Source organism: Harpia harpyja, chromosome 3, assembly GCF_026419915.1.
Source record: "Harpia harpyja isolate bHarHar1 chromosome 3, bHarHar1 primary haplotype, whole genome shotgun sequence".
NCBI lineage: Eukaryota > Metazoa > Chordata > Aves > Accipitriformes > Accipitridae > Harpia > Harpia harpyja.
The window spans coordinates 5,818,907-5,831,388 of record NC_068942.1 but is presented as its reverse complement, the minus strand read 5'-3'; the positions used below and the strand labels follow the sequence as shown (position 1 = coordinate 5,831,388).

Below are 12,482 nucleotides of genomic sequence, written 5' to 3'. Positions count from 1 at the left end.
TCATAAAAGGATCTAGTCCCTGCAAAAGAAATTGGACTTTCAAAGCTCTGTCTTTGTATTTGTTTAGGAAACATGTCATCTCCACAGTAGTCTCTTCTATTCCTATCACTCAGATTTCAAGGGGATACAGCTATATACTGCTGAAGATCCTGTACTGACCAGCTGAACAGCAATTCTTTATCAGAAAAAGAGCTAGTGAATATCAGTAAGAAGCACCTACGTAGAGAACATGCTCTAACTGTTGGATAACAGCTATTAACTATTACATCTGTGTTTTAATACTGAGGTAAGAGGTATTCTTTTCAGGACAAAGGACTCTGTTGTGCGAGGAAGATACATATTAGTACTTGTGCAAACGTATAGTTGCATCTTTATGTGGGACAATAACAACCAGCTCAATAATTCCACCATTAAAGAATGTTGTACTGCCCTTTTTTTTCTGATGGGTTTATTTTAGGTTTTATTTTATTAAACACCTGTCAGCTATAACTGGTCACTTCTCAATCTAGATATTTTAACTTGGCTTTTTTCCTGTATGCATCACAGCAGGAGGCTGAGTTCATGAAGTCAGTGCATAGATTAGGGGCAGCAGAGAAGCAAAAGAGGAGGTTTGTTTGTAGGAGGTGTGAATAAGTGGATGGTTGAAGGCTGGTATCACTGACATAGAGAAAGGTGCAGGAAAAAAAAATGACAGGAGCAGACAAGCAGTCTTATTGCCGCCAAGGTTCCTGAAGGCAAGAACAAGAAATTTGAGTTTAGCATGAGGCAATTCAGAGAAACAGGTAGTGAATCAAAAGAGAAGGGCAAGGAAGGTGACGTTTGCCGCTTAGAATAAACTCCAAATTGTCAGCCCTTTGCAACAGATCACCCAGAAGATGTGATAAGTGTAAGCATGCCGTTGAGCTTGAACAGCATCTATCTTCCCATGAAGACAGTCCACACCAGCCAGCTTCCACAGAGGGGTGTGAGGCTAGTACTGGAAAATACAGTGACCCTTTGCAGCACACACATTCCTCTCTACATGTGACAAAAGTTTTTCAGTTCTTCTGTATTTAGGTTTACAAGTATAGCAGGTGCCACACCAGAACCAGCTTTCTGTCTCCTTCCCAAACCCTCATGAAGGTAACAGAGACCTGTGAGATCAGCTGGCCTTTCCGAATGTTAGTTGCCTTTCAGAGACTAAAACAGGCCTGGCTTTTTTTATCATTAGAGAAACACCAGCCTCTTTTCCTTTGGGAAAGGAGATTGAAATGTTCTGGGGAATGCTACAAAGCTAACCAAGAGACATAGTTCTCTAAAGTTTAGAAAGGGTCTTTAATAGAGAACCTGGCTTTAGGTAAAATGGGAGCACAGGTTGTACAACAGATGGAATAAAAACAAAGGCTTCTTTTTAGCAAGAGCTGTGTTTTAAAGAAAGCTGTTGCAGCAAATAACATAGCCGAGTTGACCTCCCCAGCTACACGGGAAGGGGAAGGGACATAACACCTGCAGCTGCCAAGACCCTGGCAGATCTTTTCATGAGGTGAATATTCAGTCTCAGAGTTCCTTCGCTGCATAGACAACACTGAATCCCACCTAGCAAGAATGAGTACAAGTCCCTAGCATGGCAAATCCCATACGGTGGCAGAGGCAGGATGGGTTTGGGGAAGGCAACATTGATCTATGAGGAGCCAGCAGTGAACCAAGGCCTTAAGAGACTTGATAGGACATCAGAGAGGAGTGAGTAGAGAAGAAAGGCATGGGAGAGGTCAGCAGAGATACAGAGGTTGTCTGTGAGGACCTCAGAGCACATCAAAAAGTGTCCGGGTAGGGAAGGAGAGTTAATGGGCTCCCACATATAGCAGGGGCTTTGGTGAGCTATAGGTGGGAACGGCATCTCTATTTCCCCTCTACCAGCCTACCCGTGCATGGGACCTATTATCCACCCTAACAGAGCTAAAAAACCAACCCCCTATCCCTTTTTTTCCCCTATACTATCCCCAACCTTTACTCAATCTTCAAGAAGCCCCCTTCCCTTCTCCCTCAGGAGATGCTCTGCTCTGCAGCAGCCTCTTCTCAGCCTTCTGGAGCTCCCTAGCAGCCTGGAGCAAAGAAAGAGGGGCCAAGCTGGGGCCAGGACTGCATCTGACTCGAGCAAGGGAGAAAGAGAAGGTGGGGAAGGGAAGGGGCGAGCTGGGGATGGAGACCCTCGAAGATCCCCAAAGCACAGGACTCACCGTTCCTGCCACCACGCGAAGGACGGGATCAGGCAGGATGGGGACTGTCAGTGGCAGATCTGGCACCCTCACCAGCACTGCAGCAGCAACAAGCCGTGCTGGACCGCGGCAGGGGACAGCTGCACTTTTAGGGCAAGTATGGCACCAGCTGCCACCCCCCCTGCCCCGCACGGGCAAAGCCTGTCTGTGCAGCAGCCCCTCTGCAGCCTGAAGTGCAACTCCAGTGTCCCTGGCAAGCGTCTACCCCCCAAAGTGGCCCTGTCAGGACCTGTGAGCTGGGGAACATCACAAAGGAGGCAGGATGCTATGGAGCTCTGGCTCCATATTTTGATGGGAAAGCCAGAACTGACCATTAGACTTAAGTCATTTGGGAAAAGCAAGTATCTTTCACGTATGGGAAGGAGAAGCATTATAACCATAAGGACATCTTTAATATCACATTTTGTTGCAAGGGTCTGGCTTTAGAATTACGGGCCAAAGTTTTGGTACAGCTATTACATGGTTTAATTCTTACCCTGTTCTCAAAATGATATAACAATATTGCAAGAAAGGCATGTTATTCTTCTGATCATTCTGGTCATAACACATCAATTTTGACAACCATGAACATCTAACCACTAAAATACAACTCCCCGCAAACAAAAAAAAAAAAAGTAAAATAAAATAAAAAATTCACTCACCTGTTTACCAGCAAACTGTAGCTGCTCCTGTAATATAAGACACTCCTCTCCATTCAGTCTTGTGCTCTCCACTGAATACAGTGTGGCCCAGTACAAATAGCCATTTACTGAATCCACTACTAGATCCTTCACTAGGAACACAACATAAGCCACAACATCCATATGGCCTCCCAGCAGTGATTTTCTGTAGATCTAGGGACAAATGAACTGTTTTTAGCATCACACCTGAATCATCAGCCATGATCAATTGAGTATACATAAGTGATTTTTCCACAGCCGTTTATCAGAAGCTTATGCAAGCCTTAGGCTTTCAAAGCCTAAACCTTTTGCATTCAAAGTATAAAGATGAAGAATAAGGCAAAATTATTAGTTAATGTTTGCCAGAAAGTAACAAAAGAAAAAGCTGAAATATCTCTTCCCTTTGCTTTCCCAGTTTTGGCAGCCTTCTGTCTGACAGAGTTTCTCACCCACTTCATATTCACTATTCACAAGTGTAAATGAGGGTGCAAGGCAGTGTGAAATCTGGCCTTCTATCTCCAGTTTTTAAAACAGCTTCTCACTTTGCACTTACAAGAAATGAGAGGCATAATTTGACAGCACTGCATAAATTAGCACTGCAGTTTTGAAGTCAGATACCTTTTAAATAATTCACATGTCAATGTTCCTGATATGAGAGTGTACAAAGTGCAATGGTAATTATTTTTTTATCTGTAGTGATATGCAAAATATCACAGTACAGAGGCCAATCTTGAAAATCTCTCTGTAAACAAATCATGTCAGATTTGATTAAAATAAAGTCCATCTACTTCTTAGCTGAAATCAACTTGGCAGCCTCCATTTTCACTATCTTCACTTGTTTTTACAATGTTGAATCCAACAAAACTGTTGATAGCATGTTTGATTTGCCTGTTTTGCACCTGGAATTCAGCATCCTGCATTAGTGAATATTAGTGAACATTTTAGCCCAAACTTTTGTATAACTCTGGAAAATCACACCAGCGAAGAAAGGCCTTCTTGTTCTACACTACAACAGCAAAGGTCCAAATGCATGTCAAGTTGCAAGAAGTAAGGATTATCTTCCCAAATACTGTTTTATAGTCTTTCTTGTTGTCTTTAGGGTTTTTTCCTTTTAAGAAGTGCAACTATACCTACCGTATTTGTTTTGCCAGCCCCATACAAGCACTGACCCAACCAGTCAAAGGCCAACATCCTTGCATTTCTGACATGAGATACGTAAGTATTCTCAGTGGTACCCTCTCTTTTGTTCAATGACCAGGTCTGAACTTCCCCCATGGAATTAATCCAATAAAGAGTGTCATTATACCACTCGAGGTCTTGAAGAAAAAAGGGAAGATACTAAGCATTTCACAAACATGTAAATAAAAACCCGTATTTTTTTAAAGAATAAAAAGTAGCCAGACACTTCAGTTTTTTAAAAATCAATACAAATGAACAGTTAGGCTCAATTAACATGAAGATAGCTACTTCCTTATAGGAATACAATGTACATATATAGTACATATTTAGTACATATATAGCCTTGATGATTATAAATGTATGATATATATTGGGATGCTGGAGACAGAACTATTTAGTTCAGAGAGTTGATTTTAGCTCGGCTGTAACTGTGATGATGTCACTAGGGTTTCACTAAGCATTAATTTGATCCATAAAGTAGAAGAGGATGGACACAAAGGCTTGGCTCAGTGAAGCTGCTTCGCTGCACTGCATTCAAGTCTAGACTGCTGCAGTGAAAGCTCTTGTCTTTCAGTTCTGTTGATGAAATTTATGGAGAGCTAATAAATGCTGACAAGTCTGTAGCAGCAGCATACAGTTTGTTTAGTATTTACCTGCAATATTTCTTATATGATAGAGGAGCTCTCCTGGCCCGTAGCTATCCAACCGCTGCTTCCAGAGCCCTTCAGCACCCACTGCCAATATATATGGTTCTTCTTCAGCTGATAAAGAAAGAAAACTGCAGTTGTGCACACCAACAAGCAATTGATGTATAATATTTGTATTTCAATAGCAGGGTTTCCTGCTTCTGGAAAGTTACAGAAGCACAGTTAAATCTGCCCCTGCCCTAAGGAATAATCGACAAAAAAGACAGACATGAAAATAACATAATTTGAGAAACTCAGAGATTCAGGGCACATTTAGATCCAGAACAATAAGGCAATTTAGAACCCTATTAGATGCTTAAAAACCACTGTGGGTTTGGACCTGGCCTTACCGAAGTCAGGCAAAAGTCACCCCTAATCTCAAGTGCCAGTCCAGTGCCTTAAGTTGAAAGCTGTTTTCCCCTCAGACATAGGTTATTATGGGTGAACTAAGTTTCAAAAAACATTCCAAAGATCTACAAATCTCAGACATTGTGCACATATCCATTTCCCCCATTATCTATGCTCAAACCAAGGATTTTCAGCTTTTAGTAAGCCTACACTGTCACATAAACTGTCATTAACCCCCAAGGCACTGCTCAAACCACTTCATCATAGAAAGTGCTTTACAGAGCACAGGAAAGGAATAATACCTCTCATGCCTGTTCATTTGATAGTGTATCAAATAATGTGTTTGGTAGTGTATTTGCATTAGAAAAAATATATAAATAGTAATAATAAATACATAATATATAATACCATTATTGTAGTTTGAGAATCTTACTACTTTAACTAAAAGCAAATTTACTTATCCTGTATTCTTCAATGTTCCTAAGACAATCCTTTTTGTGCTCCTCATTTTGCAGTCTTTGCCCAAAGTCTGGACCTCACCAGGTGGAAAGCTGTATGAGTAACGTATTCTTCATTTCTCCTCGGCAACAAAGCAATTCTCACCTTCTTCTAAAGTTGTGCCTCTAAATGACTCCAACCATGGCCCTTCACCAGCAGGAGACAAAGCTCTGACTGACACTTCATATAAGACAACCCATTCCTCCTCAGATGGATGCCAAGATGACAGTTCCACATCACAGGTCCAGTTCTGCCAAGCAGATAGACCTGTGAGATGCAAACAATCATGTTATTACAGAGTAGATGGCTGTAACAGATGATACGCATTCTTTGAGAAAACTGTATGTTGGAGACTCATTTCAAAAATGCCAGTATCAGGGGAATTAGGAGAGGGATAAATTAAAAATTTACACTCACTGGCTCTGGGACCAACTGAGAATAGTGGTTCAATCCCCCATGAGGTTGGAAGAACCAAAGTTTTCCCCAACCAGGTAATTTTCTGCTGTTCAAAGACACAAGCACAAAGGATAGAGACAATAGCACAGTTACTGATCAAAAGTCATTACGTCTCTGGTATGCATTTTCTGTGTGATATCAGCAACCAACATTACTGCTACTCCATACCACACTTAAGATGGAGCCTTGCCTAAAATCCCTTGCAGTTGACAAATGAGTTACCAATATGAACTTGTATTAATTTAGCCAGACAATTTAGCTATTTTACTGGCAAATCTTGGGTTAAATTTTTCAAACTGAAGTAATTCTACATTTTCCAGCAGGATCTGCTATTGAAGTCACCAAAGCCTAGCATCAGGAAAAGGGAAACCAGGAAGTTATTCCTCTAGAAAGAAAAGGAGTGGACTTTCAGGAAGAAACAGCTGAACTTACTGCTTCCAATAGTGTGTTCAGGTGGTCTCCAGCTGATCACAGCTTGGTCCAATCCAAATAGCGCCATGAAAAGCCAAGGAGGAGTTGGTAAAGGAAAAGGCTGGGTTGATGCCCCATAGGAAAACAAGTTGCCAAAGCCAAAGTACTCTGGATATGCCAAACTGCAATCAATAACATACTCATTGAAGCTAGAACTCCCCACTGGAGAGACCTCCTCATGGAAAACTGCCCAGCCATCTGTGACAGTAAACATGTTATCCTCATAAACAAAGCTCTCCATGTCATTAAGTGGCACATGTGATTGCAGCGTGTGAAATTCTGAACCATCAAGAAAACCTGACACAAAGGCCTGTTCTGTTTTGTTGAAGAAAGTTAAGTCTCTTAGACTGGAAGCTGATCATGAAGTCTCTCAGAGCGCTGGATTTCACTACTGGTGAAGCTGTGGAGGCAGTGCCAGGAAAGAGTGGAAGGTTTGCTCTGTATATGCCATCCTCCAGGAGACAGAAGATACAGCTAGCCACGGAGCAAAATAGACCCAAATAACTACAGTGCAACTCTGTAGATGAGTCACAAATATTTTAACAGCTCAGAGGTGTGCCTGTCTTTACACAGACAATAGGAAAATGCTTTTGGTGTTATTAATATACATCCTGGGAGAATTAAGCACATCACTTTCTACCTTCTGGGGATTTGGCTGCCAGATTATTGGAGAATATTCTTCCATAATACCTCAAGTGTTAAGCATGGACATTTAAAATGCATAGAGCTTCATATTCATAAAAGCACTGAATGTCTGAAAACAAAATTTCTGCATTGGAAATACTTTATCTCCTCTGCTAACACCCTAGGGAAGAAAATGCAGAAAACAACACTGCATGGTGTCACTCTTGTTCCAATTGTTTTGTAGTTTGTTATTTGTTGCCAATTGCACTTTTGCTTTGGTAAGGCAAGAGTTTGAAACAGGAACCTAGATGACTAATGAAGTGAAGAAAATTAGAGAGAAGCTTTACAGCAAGTGCTCAAAGGAGGACACTTACCCATTACAGGGATCAGCTATAACCTTCCTAGGGGATGTCACATAAAGAGGAGCGATGTCTTCAGCTGCTGTGCACTTCTCTAAATGGCAGATGTGTATCTGGGGAACAAGAAGAAAAACTGGTGATGCATTCATAGAATGTTTGCTAACGAGCAAACAAGCTGACCCGAGATTCCTTCAGGGCAACCAGACAATGAAACACCTCTCTCACAATCCTAGGTCCTTCTGGGCTCCTGAGCTGTCAGTCACCCAAGTATAACTCTTGTACACAAGTACGAAAGCATCCATGACAGCTTACCCTGAAAGAGCTGTCTATCAGCCATCCTCCTAACTTCCTACCTCTAAGCTGGAGGGAAGGGAAAAGCCCAATTTGGGGGGTATAGGCAAACTGTACTTTGAAAACGATCTGGCAGGGAAGGGAAGGAAGTGATTTTCTGATCCTGGGAGCAATACCTTGGGAATTCTCTAACCTGCAATGGATTCAGAAATCCCTGCCATCAGTCTGCTGTTCTACAGCTCATTTGTATCTTTTTATCACTACTGCTTTTCCTGCTTCCTGTTCCCTAAGCAGTAAGCAAAAAGTCAGACATGGCAAGAGGATTGGAAAAAAAAAAAAAATAAAAATCCCCCCCTAACCATTTAGGGGAACTTTCTAGTCCTTTGTGTGTTAGAGGACTACAAAGGTACATGCAAAGTCTGACTATTACCGTAATTCATGTTTTGTGAGTAGGGAATCAAGTGCAGGGTTGCCATCTACATTTTTACGTCAAGTTCAAACAGCTGTAATCTGAGTTGCCATCACTGTTATGAAACACTTTCCCTCTTGAACATCTTTTGCCAGTTATGAAGGGCATTATAATCACCAACTAGTTATCTGACCACCTTCCTGAGGCAGAATAGGAACTGAACAGGCTAGATGGAGAACCAAGTAACAGAAACAAAGTCATTTAGATTCAGTATGAGGTGGGTGTGAAGTCAGTCTCAAAAACAAAGCAGTTAAAACCAAAGCTTTTTATGTCCTAAGGAGAAAAATAAGACAAGGAGACAGAGTTCCATATAGCCTGTTTGCTTTAAATACGACCTGACATTCAAGCCTTTCTTCTTTTTTAAAACTCTGAAATATATGAATATTATTAAAGTAAAAAATCTGTTTCTATAATTATATTTTGTGCATGCATATCTATCTATAAATCAGATTTTCTCATGTAAAATAAATCACAGTAATGGTTCAAATGAAATAAGAAATTAATTAAGCCCTAGAGCACTACCTTTTCATTCATGACAAAGTATATTCTCTGGTAAAGCCAGTCTACTGAGATGGACGTAATATTCCCTCAGCCAGCATAAAAGAGCATTAGGTCAGATACATCAGACATATTTGCAGCTCCTTTCACCCAGATTGAATTCCCCTCAGAAAAATAGACAACTTGCTGATAGACATTCACAGAAATTCCTAAAAATAGAAAGATATGTGCAGACAGATAATATAAGAAATGTTTCATTTTTTCAGTTACTTTTTCTACTTGCCTTAAAAAGAAGTATTCTTCAATCTGCAACCCAACATCACTGAGAAAAGTTAACTGTTTTTTCTCCTCCATTTCTAGTCTTCTTTCTGATAAGGAAGCTTTCCCATTTGCTATGTAAGTGACATTATTATAGACAATTGCCCTTCAGAAAGGTAATCAGACAAAAAAAAGGATATGTAACATGCAAACCAACTGACACGATTGTCCCTCTCTGGGGCAAGCATGCAACTGGCATCTCCTCACAAAGCACCATTCACTCTAGAATTCAAGCTAGACATTATCTGTGCCACCCCTGTGCTATCAAAGGGTATTTAGTCAGGAGCAACATTCATTCTCTGGCATCTTTGTGGCTCTGTGAACTTCGGTAGATAAACTCAGATTTCCACGTTGTCTCCAAGGACCAAATACAGAACCAGTGTAGATAAGAAATATTAGAGTGGCAAGTAATTTGAGAAAACATGGTTGTGTGGTAGCTTAGGCTACTAAATGCATCATTGTAGAGCTCTGTGCCCCAGACTAGCTAACACATTAGCATACTCTTCAGCCAGTATCTTTTGACACTTCATATTATTTAAGTCTTAAGTTTGAACCACTTCACTTCCCCAAATTCATGTTGAGAAAATACAGTCATTAATCATAGGGAAACGTCTGCTTTGGCTTCATCTTACCTCAGTTTAGATACCTACTATGTAAAACTCCAGCTCTGAAGTAGCTGCCTAGATTCAGTGAAGAAAAAGTTGCGCTGAGGAGAACAATTAATCTCTTCCCAGTGCCTGTCATTTCAAATAGGTCAAATTATGTCCTGAAAGTTCCTGTTTCTCCCCATTGACTATAACGGGAGGCTAGATACTGTCTCTGGCTGGGTGAGGTGCATTCTGTCCTTGGTGAACACAGTGGTCTAAGTAGTACTTGAGAGAAAAGAAGAGAGCCTGATCTGATTTTACCTGTAATGTTGTGGTGTATAACACCATTTTGCAGGCACTGGGCAGCTTCAAGGAAATGTTCTGTGTATCTCTTAAAGACTGGTTTCTGGATAGGAAGAGCCATGTTGCTTTTTCCTTAACTAGCAAACAGAGAAATTCAGAATTAAGATAGATGACTGCAGCACAGAGAAGAGTTTTGCTAACTCAGATACATCATTAATAAACATGCATTTACACACACACACACGTACATGTATGAATATATTCTTACACTAGCAATGACAGACTAAGACTTAAACTTTTTGAGTGTTGAAAGTGGACAGAGTTATTCACCATTACAGTGCCCTCTGGCTCCTCACCCAGGGTGAGAATGCACCACATGAATTTCACACCTTTGTTTCCTATAACAGTGGTGAGTCCCTAGTGAGGGTAAGTAAGCTGAAGTGGGATATTTAACCCCCCTGGGCCTCTTTGAAAAACCCAGTCAAACTAGAATATTATTCCACAGAGCTGGGGAAGAGCAAGGCAAGTATGTTTATTTCATGTATTTCATCGTGCTGATCAGTGATTTTTTCAAGGAACAAGTAGTTTTCACAAATAAAGGTGATAACGGGATAATATGATCTCCTTCAAAGTTGATAAATTTTTTTTTTTTTTTTTTAATAAAGTCACAGATTTAAAGTCAAGAAGGAGAGCTTTGGTCACGTAAGCTGAATTTGTGCTTATACAGGCCTAAGTAACTTACATCAAAACCTCTGCAGCAAATCCATACCTTCTGTCTGGGCTATGCATAGCTCTGGGAAAGATAGCTAGTCTTGCTTCTGAACCTCAGATCCCCGAAAATCTAGCACATCCGCTGCTAAATTGATTCACATGGTAGTTACCTTCATTTTAAAAAGTGGTGCATTATTTCAAGTCTGAATTTGGCTAATTTCAGTTTCCAAACAATCCTTCCCCCCTTTTTTTTTCCCTCTAGTTTAAACAGCTGTCTGCTATCAGATATCATTACCTCATATGGGTATCACAGGACTGTGATCGAATGCTGTCTTTATTTATTCCTGGATAATCTGCATAGATTGACCTGCATGTATTACTCATATGATGCACTCACTGCGAGTCATTTCGGTCATGATATCTCCGGAGCAGAGTACGAGAGGCCAATATCACTTCCTTATCTCTTTTCCAGCAACGTTTCTTGCAATCTAGCCCAGAGATCAGATTCTTTCCCTGACTCTTCTCAGGGCTCAGATCTACACAGCTCAGCATCTGATGCAGTAACACCATTTCTGAACGTGATACATGAGGAAGGATTGCTTCTGTTCACGTTAGCACAGAGAGAAAGCGCATGCCAGTGCAATTCAGGGGGAATCAACTGGTTTTTTACATGGTGACTAGTAAGGGGAGGTGGGATGGTTCCCCACCCTCAGAAGATGGTTTTTTTGGGGGGTAGGGTTGTTTGTTTGTTTTCTACCTTAAATTAATCGGTTGGTAATTGGCTTGACTTAATGAACACAGTCAGGTGTACCAGTCTGGACATTTCACAAATGGCCAAATATTTATGGCTCAGGGTCAGCCAACCCTAGAGCAAACCTCTGCAAAGTCTCCAGATAAGGACATATCAGTGTGTCTGAGTGTAGGAGTCGGTCAGAAAAATCAGCATTGTCTCAACATTGTCATCAGGAACATGAACAGTACGTTACCTGACAACGGCCTGCTTGGAGCGCAGTGGCCGATCCCAAGAACGGAATGTGCGGTACAAGGCTCCTGGAAGGTACCTGGCTAGAGCCGTTAGACTGTCAAAAAGGATGGATTGCAACTGTTGCCATAACATCGATGAAGAAATCATGAACTTTAGACGAACTTTGCTTCATTATAATACCAAAACACACCTCCTGGTCGAAGGCTACACGCCTCCAAGACTTACCACGCCTCGGACACTGACCCTGCGCCTGCGGGATAGCCTCGCTCGAGAAGGGCAGAGACTCCTGAGGCAGAGGTGGAGCAAGGTGTGTTACTAAGCGTAAAAGATGACTTCTGAACGATGGAAATTCGAAGCTTCCCCACCAAGGACCACGACAATCGATGATGCAGCATTAGCTGGACCCAGGACCGTTAGGACGTCTTGAGATCAGCGGTGGTAGCTATAACTTCTCTTTCTCCTCTCTCTAAACTTAACTTTACTTTTCTCCTTTCTTTCACCCATCTCTAACTATCGCGTGCCTCTTCACAGGCAATACAATAAAGTTTTACTGTGTGATTATTGCTATCCCCTTTGGTGTTGGTCACCTTAATTTTGCACTTTCGAGATCGTAGCAAACGAACCATCACAAGTCCACCGAGTGGACCGTGACACTGAGCTATTAAAAAAAAAGAAGTTGTATTTTAAAAAGCACCAGAGAAGATGTAAGTTCAGTTTCTCTAACCAATAACAGAAGACTGGCGATTCAGAGACAGACTTAAAAGTGTTTGCTAGAGTTGAAGAGC

At 41.2% G+C, this 12,482-nt stretch overlaps 1 protein-coding gene across 1 annotated transcript in view; it reads right to left on the bottom strand.

Annotated features, from left to right (window-relative positions):
* ROS1 (ROS proto-oncogene 1, receptor tyrosine kinase) overlaps positions 1-12,482 on the bottom strand; it is a 35,447-nt gene that overhangs the window by 11,849 nt on the left and 11,116 nt on the right. Inside the window, 10 exon segments of the mRNA XM_052781570.1 lie at positions 2,897-3,088; positions 4,049-4,230; positions 4,747-4,854; positions 5,731-5,892; positions 6,514-6,889; positions 6,891-7,026; positions 7,551-7,648; positions 8,818-9,002; positions 10,020-10,094; positions 10,097-10,133. Of these exon segments, the coding sequence (XP_052637530.1) occupies positions 2,897-3,088; positions 4,049-4,230; positions 4,747-4,854; positions 5,731-5,892; positions 6,514-6,889; positions 6,891-7,026; positions 7,551-7,648; positions 8,818-9,002; positions 10,020-10,094; positions 10,097-10,133 (1,551 nt within the window).